This window comes from Eumetopias jubatus, unplaced genomic scaffold (assembly GCF_037043125.1).
Source record: "Eumetopias jubatus isolate StellerSeaLion01/CBP00866 unplaced genomic scaffold, mEumJub1_p1.0 scaffold_5, whole genome shotgun sequence".
Lineage (NCBI taxonomy): Eukaryota > Metazoa > Chordata > Mammalia > Carnivora > Otariidae > Eumetopias > Eumetopias jubatus.
The window spans coordinates 72,850,113-72,868,074 of record NW_028274811.1 but is presented as its reverse complement, the minus strand read 5'-3'; the positions used below and the strand labels follow the sequence as shown (position 1 = coordinate 72,868,074).

General features: G+C 33.3%; 1 protein-coding gene across 1 annotated transcript in view; it reads left to right on the top strand.

Moving 5' to 3' along the window:
* The window catches only part of KIAA0825 (KIAA0825 ortholog), a 358,837-nt gene that overhangs the window by 14,300 nt on the left and 326,575 nt on the right, over positions 1 to 17,962 (top strand). Inside the window, exon 3 of the mRNA XM_028089323.2 lies at positions 811 to 1,480. Within this exon, the coding sequence (XP_027945124.2) occupies positions 811 to 1,480 (670 nt within the window). The remainder of the gene's footprint in view (positions 1 to 810; positions 1,481 to 17,962) is intronic.

Genomic DNA, 17,962 nt, shown 5'->3' with positions numbered 1-17,962 from the left:
ATGTAATAAAGTCCAAAAAGAAAGTAACTTTTTGTCCCTTTACTATTCATAATTATACCTACCATTGTTTTCTGTCAGCACAGAAAGAATAAAGGAATAATTTCATATCATCTTTTGGGGAATGATTCTGAGAGTATTTTTTCTCACATTGACTTATTATCTTTTTGGAGAGAACTGAAATATTCTCAGATTAGTTTCCAAGGTAAAATCCTTCTTAACATGGCTCTCAAAAAGGAATTTAAATGGAAGTTAACCTCTTTAAATATATTAAATTTTATTTCTCAGGATGACAACTATTAGTAACCTTCGGGCACATACTGTATTTAAAGGTCTCTGTTTTGTATGTTCATTTGGGGTTCTCTAAGAATAGATGTACTCATTCGGGCATGAAAATTTTCTACCAGGAATTACTTAGGGGCATGATCTTGAATTTATTTTGTCTGAGGAATACATTTCAATTGATGTTTTGCTACACGTTTTTATTTAGAATTTTTAAGCTGCAGCTCAGGTTCTATTGGGAATGGATAACAATGAGGCCTGAAAACTAGATTATGTTTGGAAAGCTAACTGAAAATATAGCTCATCATCTGGGTTTACAAAATTTAACAGATCATAAAACCAACCTTGTAAAATATCTGAATTGATTACATTCCAAATGCAAAAACAAAACATAACAAAACTTCAAGAGCATTCGAGTATTGATTCTAAATTGACCTGAATTACTGTGAAATTGTGTGACAGTAGAAATCATTTTTCCTATTACTCTTAACAGTTAATCCCATTTCTAATGTTATAATTTACTTTTATTAGCAAGATTTGTTGAAGAGTGAACTAAATCAAGAAGAAATGATACTGGATTTACTTTGGGACCTCTCCTGCCAGAGCAGCATTTCATTCCCATCACTGCTAAGTGGAGCATCTTTCCATTTCCTCTCTAGGACTTCACTTCATTCTGTCGAAGATTATTCCTCTATGGATGTAAAATCTATATGGGATAATATAAGACTACATCTTCGACGCTTCTTAGTGAACAAATTACAAAGCCATAATGAAATAAGCAATTCACAGCACAAGATTTGGTTGAAAAATCAGTGCATACAAAAACTCTTGTTTCTTTATCCAGAATCAGAAGTTATAATCAAGTACCAAAGCATACAGAATAAACTGTTGGCTAAACTTCTGCAGAACTATTTTCCTTCTTACAGCAGAGAATCAAATTTAGACATCATGGTTCATGGGTACCAAAGTACAATGCTTAAGTTATACTCAATGATAAAAGAGGATTTTAACATACTACGTGAAATTTTAGCTCCAACCTCGACAGTGAAATTCATTAAAGAAACTTACCTGGATACTATTACAGAAGAAATGGCAAAATTTCTTGAAAATTTTTGTGAGCTGCAGTTCCAGGAAAGTGCTGTCCGTGTGATTAAAACAAGCAAGAGCTCCAGCAGGCATAGAGGAGCAGTGCATGCTTTGGGTTAGTGAGCTTTTAAATTTGTTTGGTTCAATTTAAGCCTTTTGATATCTTTAATTCTCTAACATTTTTCTTTTTGGTTAAATTTAATTGCAAACTTGAAACTAAATCAGAAAATAAATGTTATGAAATTTTGCGGTGCATACTTTCTCTTATACATTTCTTTTTCTGTAAGTACAGTAGTAGAAGTGCTTTTTTTCCTGTTATTTGAATTATTAAAGATACTGAAAAATGTAAGCCAAAAATGTTACCAATAAGAGTTTTGGTTTTTTTGATTGCATAAATTACTGGGTGAAACTATATGTATATATGAGTATATACATATATACACACCAATATTCATATATATGTAACAGAAAAGTATAATTTTTAATTAATTGTAACTTCCAAAGCTGAAACATTATTAGGGAAAAAGAATTGTCAAAAATTTGTTGAACTTTGCATGAACTAAAATTGGAAGTTTAGAATTATATTCTTTTAGTCAGCCAATTCCAATAAAGAGCTATTATGAAATGGTAACTATATATTAAAATTGGCCACAGAGGCACAACATTTTAACTATAGCTGATTTTAGAGGAACTTCTCCTCTGGTATTATTTCTATAAGAATATACACAAAGAAAAGGTGATTTGAAAATTCCTAATTTTATTTAAAAGATAAAGGAAAAAAAGGAAACTATTATGATAAAATAAACTTTTTCCCATCACCATTTTTATTTCCTACTAGTGGAGAAAAATCAAGATAAAAAATATTTTTGAAAAATTTTAGTCATGCTTTTATGTAAAAAGTCTGAGGTACATTTCTAAATAGGTGCATAAGCTATATTTTTTAAGTGTTTGAAAATTGTCATTTTTGTGAATTGCTGTCTTTGGATTTATGATCACGTTATAAATATTTCCATAGCTCACTATAGTTTTACATACCTTTCGTAATAAAATGCCAGAATATCAAAATACTGTGATATATGAATTTTCAAATAGTTTATTATTTTCTCTTATATTTTTTATTTTCCTCTGGAAGCTATATCACATCACAGAACAGACATACATCAGCCAAGTTTAGGTTATGGCAGAATACAAAGTCAGTTAATTTAGGAACATTACAGTTTTCCTCAAAGCAAATAGATTTTCATTTTAATTGTTACATAAATTTTACATGCATTTCATGAGTATACTTATTTTCTAAAAATTTTTATATTCTCTAAAAGAATTCCTGCTTACTTGTAAAGTGTTTTCAACATGAAAGTTTTATATATGCTAAATATAGTTTATAACAGAAGAAAAGATCCATATGGTTGAAAATATGTGTAAGTTGCTATGGAGTCTTTAGGGCTGATATTAAGGTGTTTTCTCATTTGTGAGAGAAAAACTATATGTGTAGGCTTTAACACCAAAATTTGAAACATTTTCTACAAGTCTAAGTGCACTGATCTTTCTCAAGCTCATTTATCTAAACGTTGGTATGAATCACTTGTTAAATGAATGTTTTCCATATGGCAGGCACTGTGCCATATACATTCTTTTTCTTATTATCCTAATTTCATAAACAAAGAAAGAAGCTTGGAAACACTAACTTGCCATGGGTCGTGTTGTACAGAGTCAGGATTCATATGTAGGTCTTTATGTCTCCAAGACCAATGAATTTAACCGTCATGCTATTTATTGGACCTTGTCTTAAGGTGTAGAATAAAGTGCTTTGTCACTTGTAAAAGAAATTTCAAACAGCATTTTTCAGGTGGGCTACCAGAAAACCAATTCGGTTCAGCTTTATTGAGCACCTACCATAGGCAAGGCATTTTAGCAGCTACCATTCTTAAGGTTCTGAATTAGACACAGTAAGGGAAAGATTTCAAGAACTGCTGAACTAACTCTTAATGGATCAGCCGTATTTTTCCACTACTGTTTGACCCAGTGACCAAATTTTATTTATTAAGGAAATATGGTTTGAGATGAGTGAAATTAAATAATAACAAATATTAATAACAAATATTAATACGATTATAGTAATTCATATTCCTATCATAATGAAATCTACATTGACTTGAATGGGCTGTACATTATGTTATCTTTAGTATATATCTATTTTTTTTAAGATTTTATTTATGTATTTGACAGAGAGAGGGCCAGTGAGAGAGGGAACACAGGCAGGGGGAGTGGGAGAGTGAGAAGCAGGCTTCCTGTGGAGCAGGGAGCCTGATGCGGGGCTCGATCTCAGGGCCCCGGGATCATGACCTGAGCTGAAGGCAGACGCTTAACAACTGAGCCACCCAGGCGCCCCTATATATCTATGTTTTTATGCTCACCAAGTCTTCCAGTATTTTGCCTGAAACTACAGAAAAGATTTTCATTAGGTAACAATAGCTAACATTTATTGTACCAAACATTGATGTGCATTATCTCATTTAATCCTTCTAACCAACCAACAAGGTAGGTGCCATTATTTGTTATCTCTGTTATACAGTGAGGAAACTGAGGCATAGAGATAGTAAGTAATTTGGTCAAGGTTACAGAGTGAAGCCAGGATTCAACTGGGGTTTGTCTGATTGCAGATCCTCTATCACTGCGCTCTACTGCCTGAAGGAACAGGATAGAAATAGCTCATTCTATTAAAAACACTGCTCTGAATCCTCTGTATTGCTAACTCTAGTGTAGTCATTGTTTTACATTTTTCAAAATTATCCCACCCTCTTCTCATCTGATGACTATGTAATACCAATTTGAAAGTTTTCTGTTTATAATTCCTCTTTTGTAGTCTACTGATGTATCTTTAGCAGTTGATGTATGTATACTTAGTCTTTTTTCTTCCAGCTTTATTGAGATATAACTGACATATAACAATGTAAGTTTAAAATGTACAATGTATTGATCGGATACACATATGTTTTTATATAATTACCACCATAGCATTAGTTAATATCTCCATCATGTCACATAATTACCATTACTTTCCTGTGTTGGGAACATTTAAGATTTACTCTCTTAACAACTTTCAAGTGTATAATACACTATTGTTAAGTATATTCACATTGGATCCTTAGAAATGATTAATCTAACTAGAAATCTGTACCCTTTGATCAACATCTTTGTTTCTATGAATTCATTTTTTTTTAGATTTCACATGTGTTACCGTAAAGTATTTGTCTTTTCTCTGTCTGACTTATTTCACTTAGCATAATACCGTCAATGTCCATCCATGTTGTTGCAAATTGCAGGATTTCCTTTTTTCTCATGGCTGAATAATATCATCATATATTATATGTACTTTATCCATTTATCCATAGATGGACACTTGGATTGTTTCTATATCTTGACTATTGTGATTAACGATGCAGTGAACATGGGAACACAGATATCTCTTTGATATCCTTTTTTCATTTCCTTTGGATGTATACTCAGAAGTGAGATTGCTGATGGTAGTTCTATTTTTTTGTTTTTTGTAGAACCTCCATACTATTTTTCACATTGGTGGTACCAATTTACATTCCCATCAGTAGTGAACACGGGTTCCTTTTTTTTTATATTCTCACCTTGTTATGTCTTATCTTTTCGATGATAACCATTTTATAGTTGTGGGATGATGTCATTGCAGTTTTGATTTGAATTTTCTGATGATTACTGATGTTTGCCATCTTTTCATTGAGCTTTTGGCCATTTGTACATCTTCTTTGTAAAAATGTCTATGCAGGTCTGCTGAACATTTTTAGAGATTTATTTATTTATTAGCAAGCACATGAGTGTGGGTGGGGAGAAGGGTAGAGGGAGACAGAGTCATAAGCAGACTCTGTGCTGAGCGTGGATCCCGACATGGGGCTCAGTCCCACAAGCCTGAGATCACAACCTGAACTGAAACCAAGAGTCAGAAGCCTAACCGACTCTGCCACCTTGGCACCCCATGCCAACCATTTTTAAACTTTGTTATTGTTGTTATTGAGTTGTATGAGTTCCTTATATATTTTGGATACTAATTCACTATTAGATAAATGGTTTGCAAATGTTTTCTCCCTGCTGTAGGTTGCCTTTTAATTTTGTTGATTATTTCTTTTGCTGTGGAGAAGCTTTTTAGTTGGGTGTAGTAGTCCCATGTAATTGCTTTCGTTGCTTGTGTTTCTGGTATCACATCTAAAAAATCATGGCCATGACCAGTGTCAATCCTTTCTTCTAGGGGTTTTACAGTTTCAGAACTTATATTTAAGTCTTTAATCCATTTTGAGTTAATTTTTAAGAGTGTTGTAAGATAGGGTACAGTTTCATTCTTCTGCATGTGATTATCCAGTTTTCCCAGCACCATTTATTTAATCCTTTCCCCATTGAGTATTCTTGGTTCCCTTGTCAAATAGTAGTTAACCATATACATGAAAGTTTATTTCTGAGTTCTCTATTTCCTTGGTCTGTGTGTCTGTTTTTGTGCCAGTACCATACTGTTTTGATTTATAGACTTGCAGTATAGCTTGAAATCAGGAAGTGTGATGCCTTCGACTTTGTTGTTCTTTCTCAGGATTGCTTTGGCTATTTGAGGTCTTTGTAGTTCCATACAAATTTTAGGATTATTTTTTCTATTTCTGTGAAAAACCACATTGAAATTTATTTTTAATTTTATTTTTTTAAGTAATCTCTATACCCGTTATGGGGCTCAAACTCATAAGCCCAAGATCAAGGTTTGCACACTCCACTGATTGAGCAGCCAGGCACCCCTGCATTGAAATTCTTGTGGAGATTGCATTGAATCTATAGATGGCTTTGGGTAGAACAGATTTTTAGTAGTTTTAATTCTTTCAATTCATGAACATCCAGTATTTTCCCATTTATTTGTATCTTCTTCATTTTCTTTCTTCAAAGTCTTATTTTTTCAGGTATACAGATCTTTAACTTAATTGGTTTAATGTACTGCTCAATATTTTATTGTTTTTGGTGCTGTTGTGAGTGGGATTGTTTTCTTTTTCAGATATTTTATTGTTAGTATATAGAACTGCAACTGTTTTCTGTGTGTTGATTTTATACCTGAAACTACTGCATTCATTGATTAATCCTAACAATTTCTTAGTGAAGTCTTTAGAATTTTCTATTTGAGGTCATATCATCTGCAAACAAAGACAATTTCACTCTTTTTTTTTTTTTTCTGATTTGAATGCCTTTTATTTCTTTTTCTTGCCTGATTATCCTGGCTAGGACTTCTATAGAGGAAAATGTTTTAGCCTTTTACCTTTGAGTATGATGGTAGCTGTGGGCTTATCATAAATGGTCTTTTCTGTGTTGAGGTACGTTCCCTCTATACCAAATTTGCTGCGAGTTTTTATCATGAAATGATGTATTTTGTCAAATTCCTTTTCTATATCTATGGAGATGATCATATGATTTTTATCTTTTATTAATGTGTATCATGTTGATTGCATATGTTAAACCATCCTTGCATCCTAGAGATAAATCCCACTTGATCATTGTGTATGATCCATTTAATATGGCATTGAATTTGGTTTGCTAATATCTGTTTAGAATTTTTATATCTATATTCATCAGGAATACTGGCCTGTAATTTTATTTTTATGCAGTGTCCTTATCTGGCTTTAGTATCTGTGTAATGTTTGGCCTTGTTAGCTGTATTTGGGAGTGCTCCTTCTCTTCAGTTTTTAATGAACTAATTAACAAACTAATGTCCTGTTTATGCATCTACTACTACATACTTGATGAGCTAAGGCAATTTGGACCTACTGAATCCTTAATTGCCTTTGATTTTTCTAGGTATATTGAGGATTGGTTGTTTTTTTCCCTGAATGATCTATAAATTATCTATTTACATGTACATATAAACCTATGTATATTTATATCTGTATTTGTAATATAGATATATATAGATAACATTACTTGAGTATCAAAAATAATTACAGCTTTTTATTATATATAAGGTTTTACATATGTGAATTCATTTAATCTTTGAACCTTATTATTCATATTTTAAACATGAGAAAACTGAGACTTATAAAGGTAAATATTTTCTAAGGCCATACATAATTATTTTCTAATATATAGAAAGGGAATTTCATTGTTTACAGTTATTTGGTATATTATTTTGATACGCTGCTAAATTCATGGCAAAAACTATGCAAGGCACTATGGCAATTAGCATAAAAATAATTTACCAGGCACTTTCGTGTTGTCCTTTTGATTTTAACATTCCTGCGTTCTACACTCAAAGTTTTTGCTTTTCTTTTTTAATTAACAGTGATTCATAACTGACTCATGATTTGCTTGTGCTTATTAACTTAGAAGCTGACTAGAGGCAGTTTTTATGCTATTTTATTTGATTTTACCAGCTGGCCTTTCTGGTGGTGTGGTGTTCACCTGAGCATCCCAGAGTGAGTTCTACCTGCAACCATGCATCTGGTACATGTATTTAAAATACGGTGACAATCTCACCAACCATTTTCCAAAGATAAAGTACCAGACAGGCAATTTATTTTCTATAAGTTAATCCCTTGACTTGAATTCCATATCTTGGCATTGTATGGTAACCTTTTTTTCCTCCTTGATATTCCTATGATTTTGTAATTTTAATTTCTTGGAGACCATGTGCTATTTTAGTATTATAATACATTTAGAAGTATATAGCTTGGGGCGCCTGGGTGCCTCAGTCATAAATGTCTGCTTTCTGCTCAGGTCATGATCCCAGGGTCCTGGGATCAAGCCCCACCTCAGGCTCCCTACTCAGCGGGGAATCTGCTTCTCCCTTTGCTGCTCTCCCGCTTGCCCTCTCTCTCTCTCTCTCTCTCTCTGTCAAATAAATAAATAAAATTTAAAGGAAAATTAAAGAAGTATATAGCTTTTATGTTTTGCAATTTGAAGAAAATGATGAAATGTTAATATAAATAGAATCTTTGTGATCTGGTGATCTGTCCTAGAAAAGAACCATATTATTTATTCAGATACTCTTTTACAAAGTTTCAAACATGATTTAAGAACCAAGATTTCCTCAATAATTCTGATTTTGTTCATCTGTGTTCTCATAGTTTTAGTCTCTAATAATTTTTGGAGAAAATTATCAATTATTTTCTAACGATTTATGCTATAATAGTGTTTTTCATTTATAAGACTTTAAATTTTTATTTAAAGTCAAAATAACTTGGGTGCCTGGGTGGCTCAGTTGGTTAAGCGACTGCCTTCGGCTCAGGTCATGATCCTGGAGTCCCGGGATCGAGTCCCGCATCGGGCTCCCTGCTCAGTGGGGAGTCTGCTTCTCCCTCTGACCCTCTTCCCTCTCGTGCTCTCTATCTCTCATTCTCTCTCTCTCTCTCTCTCTCAAATAAATAAATAAAATCTTTAAAAAAAAATAAAGTCAAAATAACTTTCTTAAAGCTAGAAAAACACCTTTAGTATTTTGATTATAACCTGATAGCTCATTATCTGGGAAGTCAGATCCTTATTTACACACATATGGATGTCATCCACATTTCAAAATAGCGCCCTCCTTTTATTGAAGCATTTCTTATATCTACATTTGGAGTGGTTAATTGATCAAATTATTTTTACTTTTTAAAATTGTATTTTCTTTGGATTTAAGGAAAGTTTTTGCCATTCTTCTCAATGTTTGAGAAAGGATTTGTTTATGTGTAGTAAATTTCAGGCATATCAGTCCTCTGTATTTTATTTTGAAATGATGCTTTAGGAGATTTTATTCATAGGATAAATTTCCTGGTCCCTGTACATCTGTCTTACTCCGAATTTTTTTGAGGTTATTGTTAGCTTGAAAAGGAAAGACATAAGAGAATACAATACATGGCTTTGAATATTTGGAAGGTTTCTAAAGAGCTACAGTGGGTGTGAGGTTGAAACTAAGTGGCATCTAAAACCACTTCGCATTCACAGTCCCTTGCTATTTTGTTTAAGGATGATAGTGGGGAAAACACAATCCTCCAAGGGATGAAAAGATCCTTCAGAGTAAAGAAAACCTTGAAACCAAAATAAAGGTAGTCTTCTTGACTAGGGAGGCTCAGATCACAATTGGAAAATAGGCCAGTCTTAAAGTCACCCCAGTTTCTCGTGTGCTCCTCCAGTAGCTCTGACTAGTTGAGTGATGAAGATCACTCAGGAAAGATGAAGTATCTTGAGATCAGCATGCAAAATGTGTGCAAAAAAGAAGCATTTGTATGAGTATTATTAGAGAAGATTCCAAGCCTTCTAGAAGGACACCGCATCATTTCACCCTGTCATGTGCTCCTGAGACAGAAGTAAAGAGCTTTGTTAAATCTCTGACGACAATTATGCCTTCTAACCCCATACGAGTAGAAGCTGAAATTTCAAATAATACAAAACAGTAACAGGGAAAAAGAATTCATAAGAGAAAGTAATACCTGTATTCAGTTATTACAAGTTCCTTTAAAATAATAATGTCGTTTCAGGTTTTGTAGCATCGTTAAATTCTAGAGAATGATATTGTTGCTCAGCTTTTTTCCCCCACTGCTTTATCATGATTGCCATTTTTTAATGAAATATTGGTGCATTCCTTATTTACAATGAACTTAGCTCTCAAAAGGTGAAAAGTGCACTTACTGGGAGTCAAGGGTGCTGGTCCTGCGTCTCCTGCCCCCTTGTTTTGTGACCTTAGGTAATTTATTTAACCCTTTCAAATTGTTGTAATAGATAAAATTTAAGGGTTGTATTAGGTGGTATCTAAGCTCTACATTTTCTTTGACTGTGTGTCATGGAAATCATTCCACACCCAGATTCTATACCTACAATTTGTCACTGGAAGTTGCCACATTTATTTCCCCGCTGACAGTACAGATGTGTTGACTGGCTAAGGATGTGGTTTTGTGTGCCACAAAAGCAGATACAAAACTTCTTTTAGTTATGTATCTATATGAGTTTTCTTCCCGAAGTGAAACTTGAAAATAACAATATGAAAACTGTCCACCTCCTGTGATTGTATTTTTTTGGTCTGGATGGAATGGTGAAGAGGGGAGTAGTGGTTAAGCAAAAACAGGAAATAGAGTCTCTTCTTCCAGCTAACATCTGAAGCTGTTCCTAGTAATTATTTTGGGGGTTTCCCCTTTGATCCCACAACCAAGTGTTTTTATTTTGTTTTATTTTTAGTTTCTATTTTTATTTGTTTATTGCAGAGGCATTTTTAGTCAGATAATTGAAAATTAAGATCACAGGCAAGAACTGGAAATGCAATTATTATTCTGTGCCGTCGATTAAAAAGAAATCCATATGCCTTTTTCTCTGCTTTGTCTGCTTTAAACACATGCAGACAAAGCAGGGATTTAATAATGACTTGTGTTTTTTTTCCTGGGGATGAACCAGCTCATTTCTGCAAGGCTGTAGACAGTAGGCATGGACAATACTTTTTCTCTAAAAACCTCTCTGTTTCCATACAAACCCCGTTAGAAGGACAAAATGAAAGCCTCGGAATTAAGCCTAGAAAGCATAGAAGAATGATGTTGTCCTAAAAGTCTGTGGGTAAAAACTTGATGAGCCATACTGTAATGAAACAATTACACATGTTAAACTTTTATAAATAATTTTAGTATCTTTTGTCACCTATAAAGAATGTCAAAAATTGGGTTTTGGCATCACTGATCCTAAAGCCTTTCCTGCAGCCAATTCTGTTACATGGCATATTCAGTGTCTTCTTGAGGCTTCTAGAATATGCTAGGGCAGCCATGCCATCAGCTGAGAAAAGGGGGCTTGTCTTCCCTTTTTCTGAACCAGGAGGGCATTCTCTCTTCATCGAATCTAATTTCTTTCTGTACTGTTGATCTCTACCTAGTAGAAGTATACAAGGTTATCCATCAGGGTGAGGGTAAAAACTAGAACTATTTCATTTTTATTTCATCCTTATATATGAGGCAGAATAGGACATGTTCTTCAAGCCATTTAAGATGGTGTTTTGTGTGTTTAAAAGTCATTCTCAGCCATTCTAATTCTTGAATTTTGATAAGGCACACATATCACTTAGGATCTGTTTTGCAGGAAATACTTGAATAAAGTATATACTTTGCAAAGGGTGCTACTCAGAACATGAATTCAACATTAATTTTCATTTGTATTTCCCCATTGATCATTTTCACTTTTCCTTGTTATCTGTTTACAAATATATGAAGTCAGTTATAAGTGCTTCTAGTTTATCATGTACTGTGCTAAGTACTTTATATACTGGTATACCATTTATACAATATCTCTGAAAAATTAGTTATTATCCCTATTTTATAGATAAAGAAATGGAGTTTGGACAAGTTAAGTAGCTTGCCCAAAGTCCCATTCTAGGAAGTACTTGAGCTGGTATTCAAGTCCATTTCTGAATCATGACTAAACTCATTCTCTTTTAACTTCGTAATTTCTGTTTTTTGCTAAATGAATTCCCTTGTGAGATAAATAATCCTTTTATTTTTTTATTATTTTTTGATAAATAATCCTTTTATGTGTAATTTGAAGTAATTCCCATTTTCACCACAATTCTGATTTCTGTTCTGAACTTTCTGGAATTGCAACACATATATTTATTTCTCTACATGTAAAATTAAACTTGAATTTTGAAAGGAAGAAAGTAGTAGAGTACAAAGCACATCACTGGATTTTCTCTTTGGGAAAGATTTGGAAAGAAAAAAGTTACCCAAGACTTTACATAATAACACATGAAAAAAGAAATACTGATTTTTGACGATATTTTTTTAAAATGTATCTAGAAGGAGACTCATTTTATTCATAGAGATGCAATTAAGCTGCTTACATTTAAGTTTTTTGTCAAAGTTAAGCTAAAAGTAACTAAGCTACAGAAATAGTTGAAACAGTCATTACCAGGTTTGAGATCCTTTTTAGACTAATTAATAACAATACCATTAGTTAGCATTATGTTTGCAAGATGCTTCCACAGTTTTGTTTTGTTTTTTTCTTTAAGTTATCTTTGTCACATCACTACTCTGAAATTAGTGCAGTATTTTCAGTTCTTGTGTTTTGGGTGAAAATCTCAATCATTTTGGCTGGTTAGCAGATCAATTCTGAGACAGAACTAAGATTAGAAGAATCTTCCCATCGGATCTCACTGCCTCATAAGAAAATAAATGAAAACCCTGACACCAGGATGTTTCTTCCCTGAGGAATTGATGGTGTTTTTATTTCCAGTTCTTCCTTCTAAAGGTTGTATCATCTGTGAAAATTATTTATTTGATTAAAAACTAAGAAAAAATGTGTAAGTGTATGAGAGAAGAGTATTTGTTATGTTCCTGGGTAGATGTGTGGTATTATGCGTATGCATGCTTTATTTACCTTAAACATGTTTTCTGCTGCATGGACTCTATTTTTTGACCCATTATTCACCATTAAATGTTCTAAGACCTCTGAGTCTTTGTTCTAAAGAGAGCAGAGCGACAGAGATGGAAAGTATATTCCCTAAGAGAGAAAGTGGGTGGATTTAGTTTTAGTAATCTTGCTTTCATACAGCAACAATTAGCAACTGCTAAATGGCACTCGCGTATTGACTCCCTCCCTCCATTGAACACCTGTGTGTTTTTCCAGAGGATGGAAAGAATATTTCACTTGCTACCTCCTCTAATTATGACATTCAAATACTAAGGATGACAGATGAAATGATTCACTGGTTTCTCATGAACGGTCATAGGGCAGTTTGAGACTTACATGCTTTATGAACCATTCAGTAACATTTAAAAACTGAAAAAAAAACACAAAGATTAAAATATTGAGATTTTAACACTCATTTTTTTACTTGGAAAAAGAAATTTTCTAATTAAAAATATAAGTAGAACAAGATGAAAATAATTGAAAAAAATCATTGCAAAGTTTAGAATAAAATTATTCTAAAAGTGAACAAATTTATTTTGCAACTGTTTTATATTGAGCAAAGAAATTGAAGTAGTGAAGGTTGTGGCAAGGTTATTCTATAAAAAGTAAGTTGCTAAATCACTTTGCAATCTCCTAAAACTTTGTTAACTTCTCGTTTACCCTGCTAAAATTATTTGTTATTCTCTGTCTTGTTTTATGAACATAATAGTAAATGTGAATGCTTAGTTGTGTTGTTTTATGTGAAAGCATTTGTGGACTTTTACACTTATAGGTCATAAATCCCTAAATTTTTGTTTAACAGATGATCATTTTCCAGTGGACTATTATAATGTTGAATATTATTTAATTAACATACTTCTTTCTCAGGTTCTCAGAAAATGTAACGGGTGACTTCTGGTTATTTACACTATTAATAGTCATGAGCATCCAACACATTTTTTTCCATAAATGTTCAAGAAGTAAAGTTTCATAAGCATACAAACATTGGTAAGATTCCTCTAAGATGTAATCATTTTAACAACTGAAAATTTAAATAGCTGTTCTTTTATCATGGCGTTCTTTATTATGAAAATCAATTTGGAAAATGTTCGTTAGCATACAACATTTTCATTGTCATTATTTATACATGCATGTGTGAAAATTTTGACCATCAGTGTCACATCTGTGAAGTCACGTGTTTGGTATAAAACTATCTTCTGCCTCAGAGCTGCTGTTATTTAACATCTCCACCTATTTTTTTGAACTCAGGGGCAATCTCTGTTGTACACCTGGGACTGTTAAAATTCTTTGTCTGAAGTAGCATTTTCCGAGGATGGGCTGATCTCTGCGTAGGGATTTATACAGGAGAAACTGCTAGTAGCTTTGAGAGCCAGACCAATTAATCCCCCGTTGTGGAAATGAAAAAACAATCCTTAGCTTTTGGTAAAATGCTTAAAGGCCTAATAGATTTCCAGTCAGAAATTCTTTTGCCTCTGTCATTCTTTAAATTGAATTTCTGTTTCTTTGTTTATATGTGTATTTTTAATTTGCTTCTACTGTTACCAAAGCATTCATAAGAACGTTGATGGTTGAGTATCTAAACGGAGATCTAAAATTGTTCATATAAGGAAATGAAAAATTATTTAAAATGAAGCACAGTACAGATTTTGCTTTTGTTTTTATAATTCTTTTTAAACTTCAGTAAAAACCTTTGTCTATTTTTTAGAAAAGTGTAGTTTACCCTATTACTAGTTTAATCTCTTCCATAATAGTAGGAAGTACTGAGTTAACAGATAAGTGCTAGTGAGAGATGATAATCTCGGCCTTTGTGTGTGGGGTTTTTTTTTAAAGGTAAGAAGATAGGTTGGTTTGTTGGTTGGTTTGTTCATTTTAAAGATTTTTTTTTTTTTTTTTTGTAGTAATCTCTACACCCAATGTGGAGCTTGAACTTAAAACCCCAATCAAGCGTTGCGTGCTCAACTGACTGAGCCAGCTAGGTGCTCCAGTACTCTTCACCTTTGAAATTATGATGCCAGTGAAATATAAAAGACTAAATATTTTGAAGTTTTGATATTTTAGATCTCTATAACATGATCATACTGAATTGATTTTAGAGTAACTAGCATTATATTGTTTGTCCTCCAAGGTAGAAATTAAGTTTAAACTCATTAATTATTAGCATTTCCATTAGCAAAAGGCACACAGTATTGATTCTTATAGTATTTATTGGAGTGGATATCCAGGTTTGCAAAATAAACTATCCTGAAAAGAGAAATTGCCTCTACATTTTATAATGATCATTGTCAGAGAAAGTTATATTGTAAAATTGTTTTAGAGTGCCTTTTTATATCTTTTTTCCGAACTGTACTGAAATCACTTCTGATCATCGCTGTTTATATTCTTTTTGTAGCATAGTAAAACAGTGATTCTTCAGCTATTTGAAGAGGATATGCTTTTTTTTTTAAGATTTTATTTATTTGAGAGATAGAGCGCACATGAGTTGGGGGGGAGGGCAGAAGGAGAGGAAGAGCAAGAGGGAGAAGCAGACTCCCTGCTGAGCAGGGAGCCTGATGCGGGGCTTGATCCCAGGACCCTGGGATCATGACCTAAGCTGAAGGCAGATGCTTAAACAAGTGAGCCACCCAGGCACCCCTGAAGAGGGTATACTTTTAATGGACATTTTTCTTATAATTTTTCTTAGTCATGGTTACAAAAGCCATAAAGTTCACAGTTATTGGTATGTGATCTAATTAGTAAAGCCTGGACCCTGAAGAGAAATAGGAAGACACAGCAATCACATCCCTTTAAGATTTAATGGCCACGGTCTAATGTGGAATCAGTATGTGAAAGTGAGAAAAATCTTTGCCCGACTTTATAGACAAGCTATTACTGTACAGATTTGATTAAAGTTTTATGTTCAGTAAGTTCCTCTATAAAGAGATTTGTGTTGTCTTTATTGAGCTTGAGCAGTTGGCCTTAATATCTCATTATTCAGATTAAACCTATGTTAATTTATACAAGCTTTCTATGTTTATTGATAAGTGATCATCTCGTGTTTGGCCTTGTTTCTGTGACATACTGACAACAAAATATAAAGCACACGTCCTTTATATTTTTATGAAAGACACTTGTTGGGATTTGAGTTACAGAAAAATGCATACTTTCTTGACATAATGGGTATATCTAAAAACAGAATCAATGAATACTAAATTTGGTTAAGACCACTCAGTCATGAACCAAAGCGAGTTTTTTGTTTCGTTTCATTTTGTTAGATTTTGATCATGTGCCAAGGTTTCTGGGACACAAAAAGGAAACCAGAAATTGGACAGATGTTTAAAAACATTAAATACCCTGATAAGGTTTGCATCCTTGTGGTTTTCTCCACTATCCTGATAGTTCTTTGAGGTTCTGTCATTTTCAATCATCAGAGAGTACATGTGATCAGTCTATCTGATAAACTTGTCAATGCCTCTTTAAAGCAGGATTCCCCAACCTATTCAATTCAGACCCCCCTGCTTCATTTCAAGTATCATCTTGATAAGACAGCCATGTCATGGGCATCTGTGTATAGCCAGCTCAGTCTACAACTAATTTGTGCAGGAAAAAATTAAATCAGGAGGTAAATTATTTCATGATTGCTCATTCCCAGCAGAGTTAGGCATCATTCTGAAGAAAATATCAAATAATTGGTTTCAGGCCGTGTCAGACACATGCAATTCCCTTCTCTAATGGCTGTGTGTGGTAGCACCAGGCCTCAGGGGTCAGCAAAGAACTGGAAATAGCTTAGTGCCAGGCACGGCAAGAGAGAGATGAAGCACAGAGGAAATGAAGTGGCAGTAAGTGCAATCCATAGGGGAAATGTGCTTCACTTGGAGTTTAATATATCCGTTCACAATCTGGCAGGAAGCCATGCAACAATTGTTTACCTTTTTGTCAGCATCTGCATCTGTTCTGTTTTGTAAACAGCACTTAACTCTCAGTCCGTAAATGCTGGAATCAATAACAAGTGTTAAGGGATTTCCTAGCCCCCCCCTTCTTTTTTTTATATTCTATAACAAATGCACACTACAAACAATGTTTGCCTTAGATTAACAAGGAACAGACATTAACAGGGTCAAAGGGATTTGGTTGGGAATATTTTATAGCTTCTTGGGTTTACAGTAATTATATCTGTGTGATTTGAATGTATTTTGTAACCTATCCAAATTAAACTGTTAAAAAAATGCTAGCAAGCAGTAATGAAGATGATTTTTTATAATTATCTTAAGTACTGTGTATAGAAAACTGCTGGCACTGTTTGTAATAATTTAGTTCTGTGCAATATTGTGTATTACAGCTGCTATGCAGAAATATTAAGTTGCCTTTTGCAGTTTTAGGAAATTAGTGATTATATCCAGCAGTACTAATTATTTTAAACATACAGTTATTAAAAAAAAATTACACACCACAGTGAGACATAAAAAAGGGTCGATCTGTGACTAGTGCCTATAAAACTAAGTATATTGTTAGTAAGTGCAAAAGAAAGAACTACTTTTAAGTTCACCATCTTCAGGGACTGAGTAGATGAATGTTGTCATAAATGCAGGATTGTTACAATAGTTATGGTATCACTTAAAAGTGAATCTCACCAAGATCAGAGGAACACATTATTGCTAATGGGATTTAGGCATAGATCTCCCCATGCACTACTTCGAAAACTTACTCCTTAAAATTTCCCCCTACACAATTGCTAAGTTGCCTTGTTTTTACTATATTAAACTACTTCATAACTGATTTAATCCTGTTTTTGTTTTCTTCTATTTTTACTTATATAATAAGCATTAAATCTTAGGATTTTCCATTAGTTTTTGTCAAACGTGTGACTTCTTTGACTCTTTCATTGGTTTACCGTAAACCACAAATAAAATTTGGGAATTATTTGATCAGGTCACTTAGTCAAGACTTACATTCCCTTGTCTTTTTTTAATTTTATATGGCTTAAGACTTTGGTGTGAATTTTTCAATTTTTTTGGCAATCATTTTGCTATTTCACTTGTCTAAATTGTTTTGGCTAACGTTTTTTTAAAGTCTCTTGTGTTTCTTATTAAATCCAACTAGAATTAAGAATTTGGAAATTTGGATAATAATATCTTTCATACTCATTGCTATAAAAAGTGTCTTGACTTCATTTTCTTGACTGCATATTCATGTATTTGTCTTTCCGTCCCTGTGTATG